The sequence below is a fragment of the Canis lupus genome, chromosome 10 (genome assembly GCF_003254725.2).
Source record: "Canis lupus dingo isolate Sandy chromosome 10, ASM325472v2, whole genome shotgun sequence".
Classification (NCBI taxonomy): Eukaryota; Metazoa; Chordata; class Mammalia; order Carnivora; family Canidae; genus Canis; species Canis lupus.
In genome coordinates this window covers 49000290-49017742 of record NC_064252.1, presented here as the reverse complement: position 1 = coordinate 49017742, position 17453 = coordinate 49000290, and the positions used below count along the sequence as shown (strand labels likewise).

General features: G+C 43.4%; 1 protein-coding gene across 4 annotated transcripts in view; it reads right to left on the bottom strand.

The window, feature by feature from the left end:
- PRKCE (protein kinase C epsilon) overlaps positions 1-17453 on the bottom strand; it is a 525000-nt gene that overhangs the window by 288004 nt on the left and 219543 nt on the right. For all 4 annotated transcript variants that reach the window (XM_049115863.1, XM_025465791.3, XM_035695928.2 and 1 more), the window contains exon 2: positions 17040-17103. In XM_049115863.1, coding sequence (XP_048971820.1) covers positions 17040-17103 — 64 coding nt within the window. The remainder of the gene's footprint in view (positions 1-17039; positions 17104-17453) is intronic.

The following is a 17453-nucleotide window of genomic DNA, read 5'->3' as shown; positions in this document are numbered from 1 at the left end:
CACCAGGGGCCTGAGCTACAAATCTAAAAACTGAGCTCTCGACTCCCAAGGGCACAATTCCCTTCCTCTGGCTCCACCCACCCTCCCTGGAAAGGAAAAGGCCAGAGATATTCTGAACAATACACAATTTTGAATGTTATCTGAACAGGGAGCAAATCCTAAATACGGCATTTGGACGACTGCACAGCAATGATTCCATGAGTGATGTGAATACCATTGGTTCCATCGCTCACTGCACAAATATTTTTGAGTACCTTCTATGTGCCAGGCATTAGTCCAGGTTGCTAGGAATACAATGATAAACCAGTAAGAGAAAGTTCTTACCCTCTGGAGCTTACATTCTAGAAAGACAAATAGAGAATATGTGAACAAAATGTCAATAATAATTTCAAAAGGCACTGAGTGCAGTTTTTGTTGTTTTAAACAACAACAAAAAAAGATTCCCAGAGAATATGTTATGGTATAAAAATGGAGGCAGTATGATAATGCAGAAAAAAATTTGACTTTCCATATATGTGTATGGTGCTTTAGTTTCAAAATGTGTTTTCATGCACAAAAACCCCTTTTCCTATCACTCCCTGTTAGCTAGTAGGGTGGGAATGCTCACTTGATTGAGCAGAAACAGAAGCGCAAACGTACGAAATGATTTGTTCGAGATCAACAAGTTTCATTCTTTGGAGCTCTATTTATCTGATGACCATAGAGAGTGTAAAATTCAGCCTAATATAAACATTAGGGGAAGATATTTGCAACAAATGTAACTGCCTCTAAAGCAATAGGAAATAGCAAAAAGCATAATAGAAAGATGTGTAAAAAGTAATGAACAGATATCTTTCAGGAGTGACCAAAAACCTGTAGATACATGAAAAGATTCTCAATGTCATTAATGATCAGAGAAATACAAATCAAAGCTTTAATGACACATCACCCACCATCCTGGCAAAAATTTAAAAGCCCGATAATACCAAGTATTCATGAAGATATAAAGCAAATATGGAAATTGCAGACCTGTCTGGTGGGAGCATCAGTTGGCACAATACTTTGGAAAACAATTTATTGTTACCTAGTAAAGTTGAACATACACATGCATGTTGAACTGTCATCCCCACCCCTATATAAATAACCTAAAGAAACTGTAGAAGCAGGGCACCTGGGTGGCTCAGTGGTTGAGTGTCTTCTGCCTTTGGCTAGGGGTGTGATCCCAAGATCCTAGGATCGAGTCCTGCCGAATCGGGCTCCCCACAGGGAGCCTGCTTCTCCCTCTGCCTATGTCTCTGCCCCTCTCTAAGGCTCTCATGAATAAATAAATAAATAAAATCTTTAAAAAAAAGAAACTGTAGATGCCAGTATACCCCAGAGTACAGTATTGTTCCTAATAGCAAAAACTTAAAACAACCCAGATGTCCATGAAGAGGAAACAGATAAATGAATTTTGATATATTAATACAATGGAATAAAAATGAATGATCTACAGCCACCCACATCAATATGGATGAATCTCAGAAATATAACACTGCATGAACCACAAAAGAATTTATATAGGATGATACCATGTCAATAAATCTTAAAAAGTAGGTGAAAACAAAACTATATGATTTAAGAAGACATACATACAGATGGTCAAATCATAAAGAATTGAGAGAAAACAACACAAAACTCAAGATGGTTGTTACTTTTGGGGACAAAAGGGTGAAGACAAGATCAACCAAGGGCCCCTGGGGGCTACAGAGGCACCCAGGAAATGTACTTTTTCTTAATCTGGAGCATAGGTACTGATGATCCATAATATATAATATGCTACGATTTCAGAATGAAGATAGTGGAGAGAGAGCAAGGCTGACATAGATTAATCTCAAAACAGACTGATTCAAGGGAAACAGATCACAAGAAGGTATTTTTTCCTCAAGCCAGACAAAGAAATTATCATTTTTCGTCTTCTAAGGCAAGAAAGCCTGGTGAAGGCCTCATGTGGCATGGGAACTGAATGCTAAATCTAAAGTACTCTGGCTTGATTTCTGTTTTAAAAAATTAAAAATAAAAGCAAACTAGGTCCTTCTGCAGTCCAAGCTAGGTGTTTCTAGTTGGCCTGGCAGGATAGTGGCTCCAAAAGCCATAATTACAGCCAGGGAGAGGTCAAGTGGCTAGACGGACATCTGTAATTAGGCAGGTGAAGTCTGTCTTCCAGGCTCCAGCTGCCCTGCCGACAACCCTGGTGACCCCAAACCCACCTATAACAGGCAGCTCTGGGCTCTCATACATTTAACTTTCAAACAACACACATAGTCGCTCAGCCACCAGCTGGTGACGACATTCCACAGTGCTCTCTGCCTGCCAAGCCACTGTACCCCACCCCCCACCTTACCCATATTTACCTGGACAGCAGTCACTCAATTCACGCAACAAATATGGCCCGAGTACCACCATATCCTGGCACAGTATGAGGCCATGAAGGTAGAGCAAGGACCAAAATAGACACAGTCTCTGCCTTCATAGGACTTAGAGTCTAAAGAAAGTGACTGTGCAATTATTTGAATGTTTTCTTGCTTCCTGCACTTTTTTTTTTTGTTAAATAAAAATAATGAGTAAGAAAGAGAATGAAAATATTGGCCCTTATGATAAGAAACAACATCTTTTCTACTGTAGAGAGTAGAGTATAATATAGTAAATCAGCAAAGGGTCCTTGGGGGGCTGCAGCATCCCCTAGTTAGCCTCAGGGGGACCCTCCCAGCCTGTAAACAGGTTGACAGGCCACCCAGATGACTAAGTGGGGAAGAATGCTGGAAACATGACCAAAGATGGTGTCTAAACAATTGAGACACAATGAGAGCATTTTAGAATATATTTTCGTTCTCTGACATATCCAGAAAAATGCTGCTATGGCTGATGCCAAAGAAATTACTGCCTATCTTTTCTTCTAAGAGTATTAAGGTTTTAGGTCTCAATATTCACATCTTTAGTCCATTTTTAGTTTATTTTTGTGTATGGTATAAGAAGGTGATCAAGTTTCATTCCTCTGCATGTAGCAAGCTGTCCAGTTTTCCCAGCACCACGTATTGAAGAGACTATCTTTTCCCCAGTGTATGTCCTTGCCTTTGTCAAAGATTAACTGACCATAAAACTGTGAGTTTATTTCTAGCTTCTCTATTCTGTTTCATTGATCTAGGTGTCTATTTTTGTGCCAGTACCATATTGTTTTGGTTACTACAGTTTTATCGCATATCTTGACCTCTGGGATTGTAGTACCTCCAGCTCTGTTGTTCTTTCTCAAGATGGCTTTGGCTATTCTGGGTCTTTTGTGGTTCCATACCAATTTTAGGATTATTTGTTTTAGTTCTATGAAAAATGCTGTTGGTATTTTGACAGGGCTTGCATTGAACTTGCAGACTGCTTTGGGTAGTATGGACATTTTAACAATATTAATTCTTCCTCCAATCCATGAGCATGGAATATCTTTCCATTTGCTTGTGTTGTGGTCAATTTCTTTCGTCAGTGTTTATAGTTCTCAGGGTACAGGTCTTTCATTTTCTTGGTTAAGTTTATTCCTAAGTATTTTATTCTTTTTGGTGCAATTGTAAATATTTTAGTTCTCTGGAATGTAATCTCCCATTACAACATTAACTCAGTAATTCAAACTTTCACTCCTTTGACCTTCAGACACCTTGTTAGAAGCATGTGCAAATTGAGGGACCTGCCTACAAACTTAGCCATTGGTCCTCTGTGCATGAGGAAATTCAGAAATGCTTAGGATTTCATCTTTCTATAGGAATTGGTCTTTTTTTCTTTCTTTCTTTCCTTTTATTATTTATTTATTTATTTATTTATTTATTTATTTATTTTTAGGGAAGAGTTAGATATTCGATGAGCATCAAGAGCTTAAACCATCAAATACATTAAAATTCTGAAGGTAAATTTTCAAGTATTAGACAAAAGATAGGCCGGTGTTAGGGGGAAATGGGTTAACTGCCTTCCTGGCTTCCCAACTCATACAGGCAATAATTCTTTATTGTGTAATCTTTTTTTTTTTTTCTTTTTGAGAGAGTGCGCATGGGCGAGCCAGGAAACACACACACACACACACACACACACACACACAGAGAGACAAAGAGAGAGAGACAGGGAGAAAGAGAGAGTATAAGGCTCCACACCCAGCACAGAGCCTGATGCAGGGCTCAATCTCACAACCCTGAGATCATGACCCAAAATTAAGTCAGATGCTTAACGGACTGAACCCAGGTGCCCCTCTTTACTGCAATCGTTATGCCAATACATCACCCACCACAGTGAGAAGCTATCTATCCAAAATCGAACCATTTCTCAGGGCAGAAGGCCAAGTCAACTCTTCTCAAAGTAACGTCCATTCTTTCTACTTCTGTAGCTCTTAAACAAAGCCTTCCTAAGTCTGAGGAGAAAATCCTTACCTCACAGCATGCAGAAACCAATGTTGTTTTCCCTAAATCAGGCATCTATGTTGCCATCCTGCTTCCTCCCTAGGAGGATCTCTTCATAGATGCACACTGATGGACTACTCTTTAAGTGAACTCAGTGTGCCTATTTCCTGAGAGAGAATTAAGGAGTGAATATTGATGTTACAAGAGGTTTTTCCACTCATAAAAAGTCTTCATATGGGTAGACACAATTTGAGGCCCTTTCAAATAGAGACCTTTCCTAGTTCTCTAGAAACAAGATCCACATTTTAACATATCCATTTTTGCCTAAATTTTCAAGAAATAGAACTATTCTGTAAACAGATGCTAAGATTCAACTTATTCCTTTTCCCCATTATTTCATACACTCTTTTCCTCTACCTTTTTATACTGTGGGCCTTGGATTTTTTTTTTAAATAAGATCGCCTTATCATTCTTCATTTGTATATACTTATGGAAATTATCTGTCATAAATATTTAGATCTCACAAAAGACCATTAAAAGATTTTGTTTTTCCCCTAAGGGCACGTGGGTGGCTCAGTCAGTTAAGCGTCTACCCTCAGTTTAGGTCATGATCCCAGGGTCCTAGGATCAAGTCCTGCATCAGGCTCCCTGCTCAGCAGGAAGTCTACTTCTCCCTCTCCCTTTGCTCCTTCTCCCTGCTTATGCACTGTCTCTCTCTCTCTCTCTCTCAAATTAAGTAAAATATTTTTTTAAAGATTTTTTTCTATAATATTTTAAAATGCTCATCAGCATCTGAGTATCTCCAGAAATGGAGAGCTCCCTACTTACTGGCCAAATGTATATAACTGCTGGAGAGCTCTACTAGAGGGTTTTTCTGTACATTCAACCAAACTTAAAGCTGCTTCCCTATAACTCTACCCCACTGGTCATATAACTGCCCTCAGGAACTACAGGATAAACTCTCCCTCTTTATTTGGCCATATTTTAAGTTGCTCAGATTCCTACCATGTCTCACCCACTGCTCGGGATCCTGTGATAACTGTGTCTGACTCCCCAGTAGTAAGTATAAAGAGGGCTTATGAAACCTCACTGATTCATATCTGTATTCAGAAAGCCTCTGATTTGACAATCTGGAATCCTGAACATTCACTGAATCATAGCATCCTAATGCTGTCAATGCAGTCTAGTCAAGGGCCAGAAACAACCAACGGTTTGTTCACCTTTAATTGGCTGGTTAGTAGCAGCGCCAGGAACAGAATCTAAGCTTCTAATGTCAGTTAAGGGGTTACTCCCATAAAGCTGCTTCATGCTGAATTCAATGTAATTAATTGGGAGCCTCGTGCCCAGCACTAGCCAGGCCCAGCAATAATCAAGGTTCCCCCAGACCTAGTCTGTGCCTCTATGGCATCCAGTATCACATTGGGTTTGGGCGGTCTGGTTCCCTGCTGGACCAAGAGGCCCCACGGAGAGAGATGGCCCTTGCTTCCCATCTAGCTTCATGTGGTCTGCAATGGTAGGACGGCCTCCAGGTCCAGTGCTGCCGTATCATGAGGCCACCTGGAGCCTCATGCGTGCTGGGCCAGCTCTTAGCTCTGGGCCCATTTTACAGAAACCTCTGTTCTCCAATGGCTCGTGGCTCACTGGGGTGGGAGGGCACAGCCAGGACTCTAGTTATAGGTACAGTGTAAATGTATGAGTGCATGGTTGTACAGAAAGACACAGAGAAGTGTGGGGATGAATGCGGTGTGGTGAGCCAGCAGGTGGGGGTGGGCGAGTGGACGTGGGAAGGCCCCCAGGGGGAGGCAAACCTGAAATCGAATTTTGAAAGAATGGAGAAGTAGTTGAATAAACAGGGAGGGGAGGGGTATTATAAGTGGGACTTGGTGTGTATGGAGGCGCTGAGGTGGCTCCGGAGAGCCTCTAATAAGTACCAGGCACAGAAAGCTTAAACATGCAGGCCCACGCTCACCCGTGAGCTCACCAGTGATTGTACACTGGAATATGAAACAACCGATTACCCAGGGCAAAGTCAGTCCCAACACCTTGTTTATCTCAATAGTTTCCTTTTAAAGTGACACTCTTTCCTGTTATTTCATTTAGGCATGCGTTCATATATTAAATAAAAATTATGCCCTTACTGTGTACCCAACTTCTAACTCAGAACTCCCTCTGTGTTTCCCCATCCATTAAATGTAGGTGCAAACTGCCTACCTCAGAGGAGGAACACATAAAGGTAAGTTCTAGCAAGGGCCCTGGGTGAGCTACTTTAATTAAGGCCCCAGAAACTGGGAGAAAATTAGCACAGTGGGATCAAATTCAAGCACCACTCAATACTTGAGGGTATTTATAGAAAAGCAAACATAGAAACAAAAATTTCAATATCCTGACTGGTTACTTTTTGTCTTCCTGGTATAAATTGCTGCTTGCTTTCCTAGCTGAAGAACACCGACCTATCCATCCTGACCATTGGTAGACAATGAAAGTTGGGGCTGCCCACCTTCCCTCAGAATACCGAGTGCCTTCTCGGCCTCTTTCCCAGAAGACAGGAGAAGGAGGATGGAAAACAATTCAAAGGATTGACTTTGAGATTTTGAGGGAATGGGAGAAGTCAGGAGACTTCTGGTGCCTTCTCTGCAAGGCTCAGAGGCAGCCTCAGAGCTCCTGTAGTGTCTTCTCAGAGCGTCGTCTGAGGACCCACAGCATGGGCATCTCCCCAGGGGCTTCTGAGAATTTCAGCATCGCAGACCCCACCCGAGGCCCACTGAGTCAGGATCCGCATTGTCTCAGGATCCCAGACTGATTCAGTCTTAAACTCCTTAAGCCTGACTTTTCTCATATGTAAAGTAGGGCTTATAAAACCTGCCTGACAGATCCATTTAGGTTTAAATAAAATGATATCTATATGGAGACTTGGCTTAAAATTTTGAACTCTCCCACTTGCCCCCCTTTGGGTAGCTGGCTGTGTGTAAATTCTTGGTTTTGACTCAAATACAGAGGAGGAGGGGCCTTTATCACTCATACTCTCCTTGTACAGAGGCCCCTGAGGCCCAAGGAGAGCCCGTGACTTCTTGCTGACATGCCCTAGCCTGGGAGTGCCTAGAGGGCAGGGCCTTGGTCTTCCTCATCTTTGACTTTTAGGGCCTTGGTCTTCCTCATCTTTGATTTTGTAACTCGCAGCATGGCACACAGCCCACAACAGGCTCTTGGTATATGTTTGTTTGATCAATTGGTAAAACAAGTAATTAACTAAATATGCAGCAGGAACTCGCATGCAGGTGGCTATGAAAGCCTAGTTGCGGTAACACCTAGACGCACCTGGAAGGGAACTTAACTTCCCCTGAGTTCACCCTTCCTGACAATTTCAGAAGAGTTCCCACCTGGCTAATCATAGAGGCCATGGGTTCCTGTTGCAGAGAACATCTCTGCTTGAACTGAACACGATCATTATTTTCAATGTCAGGAAACAAGCAGACTTGAGGGCTTGGAGAGTGGGAATAACCCATTGGCAGCCAGCTGGCCCTACCTGGCTGGGCAGGAGGTACCCCAGCTGGTGAAGCCATTTGGGCTGTAGACATGATCAAGCTTGGGACAAGAAGTAGCAGTAGCAGCTGACCCTAAATGCTGATGAGTGCTGTGTGGTGCTACGAGAGGTGCCACTGTGGGATCGTGCATCCAGAGGAGGGTGAATCTCTCAGCAGCAGCAGGGCTGAGCACCCAGTGGCAAGGGGCTCCATGGAGTGAATGTCTGCACACATCACTCACTTGTTACCTACTCTGAGGGAGTCCAGGTACCTGGCCCACCTGTTTCACCATGTTGGGGCACTCAGTCCTTAATGACAGGCACAATTTGGGGGACTCCATACATTTCAGCATTTCCCATTACTAATCAGAGCATGTCTGTGGAGCAATGTAGGGCATTATTCTTAGTGTCTCTGTCCTAAACGTGTTATTCTGTGGATATGATGGGTCAGTCCTCTCTGCAGGGTCTTCTGGAGCCTGTCATAGCCTCTGGAAATGGGCAAGTCACTGTCTCTGTGTATATGGTTATGGTCAATTTCTACCCAATTGTTTTTTTCCCAACTTCTAAGTAATTGTTTTAATAGCTAACACACATAAATGAGAAAGAAAAATAAGATTATAGGCATTGACAGGAAAGCTTCCCTCCTTTCTAAATTCACCTTTCCCTTCCCCAGAGACCTTACAGAGACAGCCTACACACACACAAGCACACCCACCAGAATGTAAGGCCCATAAGGCTTTGTATTGTTTATAGTGTTCACCTCTGTGCCCCGGCACTGAAAAGAGGAACTGGCATAGACGCCCAATAGCTATATGTTGAATGAACGAATGTATAATAATGTATAATAATGATGCCAATGTATTTCCACAAAGTTCAAATTTAGGTAAATCAAGTCTCTGTCCACCTTTATTTTATCTTCTAATTATATGCATCTTTGGTGGACAGTGGCTGTTTCTTCCACCAAGGAAAACGTGCCTTTCAGGTTTGCCATGATGAGCTGATGAGACTCTGTGGACATGTTGGTGGTTGTCATTTATTGACTGCTTACTCTAGGGAGGGGCCTCCAGCTGAAGGGAGTCTCCTCAGTGGTCTCACTGCACCCTGTTTTACCAATAGCTACTCAACAGCGAGGACACATTTTGTGTCTACTGGTCTCTTGCCTGCCTCCTTCTGCAGGAGTTACAGATACTTGAGAGCAAGGGCCAACTTCATTAGCTCTACTCCTAGGACTTACTACATCGTAGATAAACAAATGCATGATGTTTCCAAGCAATGAAGGAAACAGAGGATGGAAGGGAGACAGAATCGGTGGTTCCGAGGCATCAATTCTCATCTGTGAGTATGTGGACAAATGAACAGACCTTCACAGGCCTCCACAGCTCACACCAAAGGTTTCTAAAACAAAGAAGGAAGATAAAAGCCCCCGTGTTAACAGCTCCAATAAGATGGTGAATTCAGCACTTGGCTGTGAAAATGTGAATGTTTCAACAAAGCTAGGTAATAAGGAAAATCAATAAAACTGTCAGCAGTGGCCAATTTCAACTGGATAAAAGAATAAAGTAGTTGATCCTGAAAGACAACTCTCTAAATTAGGTTAGATGAATGGAAATACCCTTTTGTTTTAAGCCAAATCACGAGGACATCAACAACAGTAAATGATTAAATTATAGGCCACTTTGACCCAGTATGATTTGAGCTGCAAACATGAATTTCCCAAGACAATCTTCTTTATAGGACACAGAAATGATACATAGCAAGACAACAGAGACGGAATTAGAGGCCATGCCAGGAAACACGGGGCTCACTTCTTGACTAAGGATCTATTATAAACCCACCCCTTCTATAAGCTGCTTTCTTCAACATGACTGTTCCTTCTTCAATGACTTCATTAGTAAAATAGGCACAAAAGTCAATAGGAAATCCACATCTATGCTCCATAATGGCACAGGGGAAGGAGGCTTTGGTAGTGATACTAAAGAGCTCTGCTCTTTAAACACTCAGGATTCAATTCTCTTTTTCATCTGCTAATGGTTGGCATTTGGTGTTGTTAACCGTAGATGACTCATTTCAGAGGAACTGCTGTGCATCTAGAGCCTTTTGGAAGGAAGTAAGGATTTCTTGGCTTATTTCTCATCAAGCATTTTAGTACTGTCTCTTTGGGACATTATAAGCCCCTTGACGGGGATTTGGAATTCACTGCCTTCGCCCCTTGGTCCACCGCTGACTCCCCCTGTCTCATCTGGTACATATGGTCACTTCTAGGAACAGGCACTTAGTCTATCAGGACAGAAGATAGAGCCAAAAACCTGGAGACTGAGGGGCCCACTCCCTGGGCCTGAGTTTCAGTGGCAAGTAGTTATGCTGGGGAGTGGGGTATACATTGTAAGATCAATGTTTTTGAACATCTGTATTTTATTTTCACTCTTATCGAGCACTGAGGCTGCCTCTGTATTCCACACACTACTAGAGAATCACCACGTCCATGCATGTCTGGGGAGTCTGTGGGGTGAGCCAGACCAGATCTCATTGCCTACAGCACCTCATAGGAGGGAGACCCTTCAGCATCTTGGAGCTGGTGTCTGGTCTTTGAAATCTGATGTTTGGAAAAGTGAGTGTTCTTTAGCTTCTCAAGCAAGGTTTCTTATTAGAGACTGGGTAAAATTTGCAAAGAAAGAGCAGAGTGTTACAGCTTGCTATGGGGACACAAGCCAGATAGGCGGGCGAGGAGGAGGCTGCTGGAGGTGGGGGTGTGCTTACCATGGGACTCCATGGGACAGGACAGGAAAGACACAAAGGGATGCCTGAACCTTGACCTTCTGATCAACTAAGCGCCATGCTTGTAAAATGCGCTCTACTCAACATCCCAGACTTGACCAAACCTGACCTAGAAACAGTCCTTCTCCTTGGGGGCTCAAGGTGGCTGAGAGGCCTTGACTGTGAAGGCACATCCAGAAAGAACCGCCTCCAACCTTCAAACACAGTTAAATCATTGAAGGTATTTCATTTTCTTGTTTGCAGAGCATGAAAGTTTCTGTCTACACTATTGGTAACTGTCTTTGTTTGGAAGCTCTTAGAAGCCACAGTTTGCATCTATATAATTAATGGTGCCTTTCTAGCCTTAGCCAAAAATAAGAGCTTCAGAACTGTCTGAAGTGATGACATGATCCCCCACTGCTCAGAATGGCCTCCCCACTTCCTCCCTGTCAAGCCAGGCTACCTATCTTTTCCTTCTCAACCTAAGCCCTGCCTCTTCCCTGAGGTCGTCCTGGGTTATTCCAGCCCCCATCTGTTCCCATTTGTAGAACTCCTGGTAACACCCTAATAAGCACTCAATGTGATACTGCCTTGCACTTTTCTCTAGTGCTTTTGTCCTACAAGTGAGTCTCGGACTCCTAATCGAACTGTACACCTAAAGGCAAGGCCACCTCTCATTTTCTGGTTGCCTCCCCACCTCCCATTCCCCAAACCCAGCACGGCACCAAGCAGGGCACATTTGTTAAAGTTCATTGGTGACTACTGTTCCCTTAAATAAATGGTTCTTTTTAACTATCTAGTAACCAAAGGCATTGGATTGAATAAGGTGGAATTCTTGGAAATTGGAGCTTCAGTGACACTGGGATCTGAGAGAGAGAAAACAACCACTGGCTGAGGCAGTTTCCAGAAGCTCTCCCCTTTTATTTCAATACAGAGGGCAGCATCCAAATGCTTGCCATGGACACAGGCAAGAAAAGTTACTAACCTGCTGGGATTTGAATCCAGCTCTAGTTGCAGAGCAAGACTTAGTTAGGGACCCACCATACAGAGAGGCTGAGAAGGAGCTGATAGCTCCTGACCTAGGACCAAGGGAATTCTCATTTCTAAGAGAGAAGAAAAGAAATCTGCTTGTTTATGAAAGGGACTCTCTGGGTCACTTTTGGATTCAAAGCTAAGAACTCTAGCTCCACATCACTGTTAAAAAAAAAAAAAAGAAAAGAAAAAAAAAGAAAGAAAGAAAAGAAAAGCTGTCTGAAGAAAAGAACTAAAATAAACAAAGAGGTAAGGAGGTTTTGGCCATGTTGCCAAAGTCACTATTGAGACTATGATTTAGAGCAGGGCACTGGACTGTAGCCTGGAGGTCTAGACCCAACAGGGTCCTGTAATCAACCTTTTTGGCTTTGGGCACATCAATTGCCCTCTCAATGTGGGGGTAATACTGGCAGGCACTTGGTCTACACGTTACCATTTCAGAACAAAGACAAGTAGGTTTGATGGTGTCTGTCTGCCTGCCTGTGCAACTTGAAAAAGAGTCCAGAAAGGAGCTACAAAGATGAGTTAAATTTCTAAACTACTCCTTCAGAAAGGATTAGGGATTTGAATGGTTTACCCTGAAGAGGAGAGATTTAGTAACTGTTTTCAAATATATGAAGGGCTTTTAGCCGAGGGCCAGTGAGAGCGTGGGGCTCACATGGTCTCAGTCTGCACTGAGCAGAGAGGGCACACCCAGGCTCCCACAAACAGAAGTTTCTGACATTAAGGGCCACAGGATACGAACAAGATAGAGAATATCCTTCTAGGAAACAGTTCACTGGGGGAAGAGTGGGGAATAAAGAGAAAGAGAGAAAATGGGGCAAAACTATGATGAGATCTCAACTCTGCAGAAAGCAATCTCATAGCCCCAGCTAGATATAGATATTATTCTATAAATTGCCTCTTTGTCACTTCTGATCTTATAGCTTTAAAATATGCCCCAGAGTCAGAAACCTGCCCTCAAACTGCTTCCCTGAATACCTTGCCTGTTGTTCCTTCGTGGGCAGTGGGTCAGAGCTTTGCCCACCTCCCTGCCCTCGGGTCTCCAAGGCCTTAGGATATTTACTGAGCATCTCCTATGTTCGAGGGCACTGTTCTCATAGCAATCTGACCACAGTCTCTACCATGATGCAGTTAAGCCCCTTTGCCAGTGAGAAATCTGAAGCTTCAAACTAGCAAGTACTAGAATGAGGATTTAAGGCCAGGACTGAGGGACTCCTGGAACTGTCCTCTTCCCACCCTATCTGCTGGGGGATGCCAGGGAGGAGAATGAATGGTGTGGTGGCTGCAGAAAGGGAGAGGGGAGGATCCTGCTCCCTGCTCTTTATCTTGTGCTTCTGCAATTACTCCGAAATCTGATTTAATCAATTATTTTTTAAAAGATTTTATTTATTATTTATTCATGATAGACACAGAGAGAGAGAGGCAGAGACACAGGCAGAGGGAGAAGCAGGCTCCATGCCGGGAGCCTGACGCGGAACTCCAGGATCGCGCCCTGGGCCAAAGGCAGGCGCTAAACCACTGAGACACCCAGGGATCCCCTGATTTAACCAATTATTTGTGATATACGTTGCAAAAAATCTTTTAAATTATTGTGTATCTTCTGCATTTTATAGGAGAAACAGTTTGGCAACCCAAACACAGCCGTGAGATCCACTACTAGTTCTTTCTGTTGTTGTTTCGACTGAAAAACTCTCTTGGGTGAACACTAGATCTGGATGGAAGGAAGGAAAAGAAGAGCTTAGAAATCCCCGGGTCAGGAACACTTGGATGGCTCAGCGGTTGAGCAGCTGCCTTCGGCTCAGGGTGTGATCCCCGGGGTCCCGGGATCGAGTCCCTCATCAGGCTCCCCCACAGGGAGCCTGCTTCTCCCTCTGCCTATGTCTCTGCCTCTCTGTGTGTGTGTCTCTTATGAATGAATAAAAAAATCTTTTTTTTTTCTTTTCTTTTTTTCGCCCGGAGGTCTCAGTCGGCTCTCAGCATCCACTCCAATGAATGAATAAAAAAATCTTAAAAAAGAAAATCCTCAGGTCAGACCCTGGCGGCAGCTCCTCTGGGAGCCTGCAAGTAATGGTGCGTTGTCATATCATTATAAAGAATAGAAATAATGTACATCTTGCGTCACAACAAAGGAAGAAATGCTAACTAATGTGCACAGCAGGAAACAATAGTTTACACACTTGAGAATTACATTGCTGTTAATGCGTCTGTCACCTGGGCTAATTACGCTCTGACTTAAGTATCTGGTGAGCCTCTAGTGCCATGTTTACCAGGAAGCCATGTGGTTATTACTTATGATAAAAGCAAATGCTAAGAGGCACCCAACACTGGAAGATCACACATGAGTACTCTGGGAAGGTTTGCTATTTGGGATAATGTAGGTAAGGTGCCTGGTGTGGTACCTGTCAAAAAGAGCCCTTTTCTTTCAACCCCTTCTACCTGCTGCAGACATTAGCCAGCCTTCAGCCATGAGCTGATAGCTATTCAAATGAGACCAGAGATCAAAATTGCATGACCAGAAATGGCCTTAGCTGTCATTGAGCCTGACCCCTTACATCTGGGGTTAGGTTGCCTGGTTTAGCTAAGGCACACACCAGTCAAATCCCATTATGGTGAGCTGCACAGGACATGCAAGCAGTGGAATTTTATTAGACAGCTAGAAATCACATTAGCTCTAGCTCTAGCAGACAGAAACGTCCAGGCGTTCTACAGTGTGTTAGCAAGAAAAAGAAGCCTTTGGCACGTCCTGGAATGGGATCCTCACCCCACACCTCTCTCTGGGCTTTTTGTTGCTTGCATATGTTGTAAAGCGTGTGCAATTTCTATTACCATATTTTTTTTTCAATTGATGGGGCTGCGGCATTTAGTCAGGTGAGCTGCAGGATGCTTGACGGCAGAGTAATAGAATAAATAAATAGAATAAATCAGCCCTGCCTCATTCCAACTCTCTTTGTACCCTTTTGCAGAATCCAGAGTTGGGTAATTTCCACCAAAGAAAGGGACTTAGATAAGAATCTATGAACGTCCACAGTCTAACTGGGACAGCCGGGTTTTGCACTGGATCCTTCGTGCACAGTCTAGGTAACAAATGTGGCTATTCATCCTCTGCTCCTCTCCTCACCCTCCCAACCCTTCCAAAAACCTCTGGATGAGGAGCCCTCCAAGTCTGAACAGCAGGACCAGCCAAATGGATGTAGAGAACACAAACAGAATGCAACAAGATCAGCTCCTACAAAAAGAGATTGCTCGAAGTCTTTTACACCATTCAGAGAAAGAATCCCAAATCCAGGAACAGTGAGAGAAAAAGGGCAGAAAAAGTTTTCCTTTTCGTCAGAGCAACACATGCTAGCACTTTACAGAGTCTGGCGTGTGTCAGCATTTCTGAAGTAAACTCTATTTTCTTTAGATGAAAGAGATAAAAAAAATACACTAAGAATTCAGCCCAATGAAAATTGCCTTGGCCATTCACATGCAATAAGCCGTAGAAACAAGGAGAAAAAAAATCAATTGCTTCTGATTTATTTATTCATTCATTCCAGCATATCCTTTCTCTCTAATGTAAAAAAGGATGTCCTCTGTAATTTCAAAAGTTGCTAATCTTTTCAAAGAAAAAAAAAAAAAAACAGTCCAAGCCTCCTATTGGTTGTCCAGCATCTTGGCACAGGAAATGCACATTTAATTAACTATCCTTTTGCATATAATGTATGTAATTTATGTAAGGATAAAGGGGGATTGATTTTGCTCATTGAATGTTTCACCAATATCTACAATCAGGAGGCCACTGTAATACTTTTAAACCTGGTGAATTTGGGATCCCATGCTATGTTAAAAGCAGTGCAAAGTTTCACCTTAATGGTTGCTTTATTTCTTAATCTGGGTAGTCGGTACACTGGTGCTCATTTTATTACTCTTTAAGGCCCTTTGACACATCTTAAATACTTCATACTAAATATTGCTAAATCCCCGAATCTTCTACAACAGATTCTATTCTGGGCTGCTCAGAGCTGAGGGTAGAGAAGGAAAGCTGGAAACACCAAAATGTAATCGCAACAAAGAGAAGAAAATGTACGAGACTAATTCTGGAAAGATGTTTAAAGTTTTAAACCTAGGCCAAATAATTGAGATCTATTCAAAGAAGACTGAATTCTATTATAAGCCCCATAGATGCACAATTATTGAATTATTCTGAACACCTGTTGAAAATGGGTGATAAATTAGCCAAATGAAAATCATCAGGCACCCAGTCAGCACACTGCCTGACCCACTCCTTTCAATTTGTGGACATAATCTCTCCTCCCATTACTGAACCTTACGTAAGCTAGAGTTTCACCCCTGACGCAGTGGACACCATGTGGTGTTGTGACTCTGTGTTTGTGATCTCCAGCATTCTCAAGAGGTGCTGTAAAAGGCCCCAGTCTTCCCAACCAGGAACAAAGGGAGCTGTCCTTCCCTAAAGACTGCCACAGCCCCTACGTCCCATTTTTTCTCATTGCCAAGAGGAACCAGCCTTGGTCTTCCCATCTTTCTGCCATGACATTAAAGCCAACTGTTCTGTCCTCCTGCGCACAGAGAGAGGGGAGGAAAGATGGTCCCCACTAAATCTCAGTCCTGACTCCTCGCCTCCTGAGAGCCCGCATCTGCCACTATCTCCCTGTTCTGTGCAGACCAGGCTTCCTTCCCAGAATTCCCTTCCCCTCTGACTGCTCAGTCCTCACCACCTGGCAAGCCTTTAAAGGTAGTAAGTGGGCCAAGACAGGATTGAGAGAAGAGGATGTAAGAAGAAAGAAGGAAAATCCGACCATCAGAGAACAGTTATACCCTGTCTCATCAGCCAGTGGGGAGCAGACATTCCCTCACCCCATTATCTCTCCCCAGAAGCAGTGCTTTTGCCTGAGTGGGTAACTGTAAAAAGAAGTAACACTTCTATAAAAGCTCTAAAAAAAAATAAGATTCTGAAATTTGACACCTTATTTGTTTCATTTCTGAATACCGTTAGACCAACTGGTTTGACTTCCTTCCCGCCGCACTCACACGCACCCCACGCGAGCCTCCCGGGAGAGGCTGCCGCTCCGCTGAAGCCCACCGTGTGCACCGGCGTGCAAGAACGCCTGCTCTATTGGCCTCGCCCGGTAAGGCAAAAATCCTCCCTCTGCTCCACCAAAGTTAACAGATGGCTGGTCCTTTTTGGTACACAGGCGTAAGCATCTTCAAAATAACCTTTTCCTTTCAAGTGTGCCAATTAATTAAATGTCACGGCAAGATGTTCCAGCCCAAGAGGGAAGAGAGACACCAAAAGACAAAGGGTCAATGGAAGAGAGCAATGAGGAGAGGTCACATTGTCCTACCTTCACCCGACGACCCCGATAGATCAATGATCACATACACTCTTCCTTCTGGCTCCAGATCAATCTGCAATTAAGAAAATGACAGTGGCTCTGTTAGTGCATGGTGGGGGCAACCCAAGAGTCCCATGAGTTTTCCACCCCAAACTGCTATAACCTAGAGTCACAGCTCCGTCCAATCCATCAACCTGTGTAGTATGTCAGGTGCCGGGGGAATCAGGAATGCAAGGGAAAGGGCATTTATGGAATGTCTAGTATGTTCTGGATGTAGCACTACGAGGTCTGAGACCGACCCAATAGGTACTGTCATCCCAGTAGTTCTCAACTGCAAGGAAAACCTGGCACAGGGGAGCACCTGCACATGGGGAACCTTTCTGGGACACAAAAAATATCTAGAGGAGTTCTTGATCGTCATGA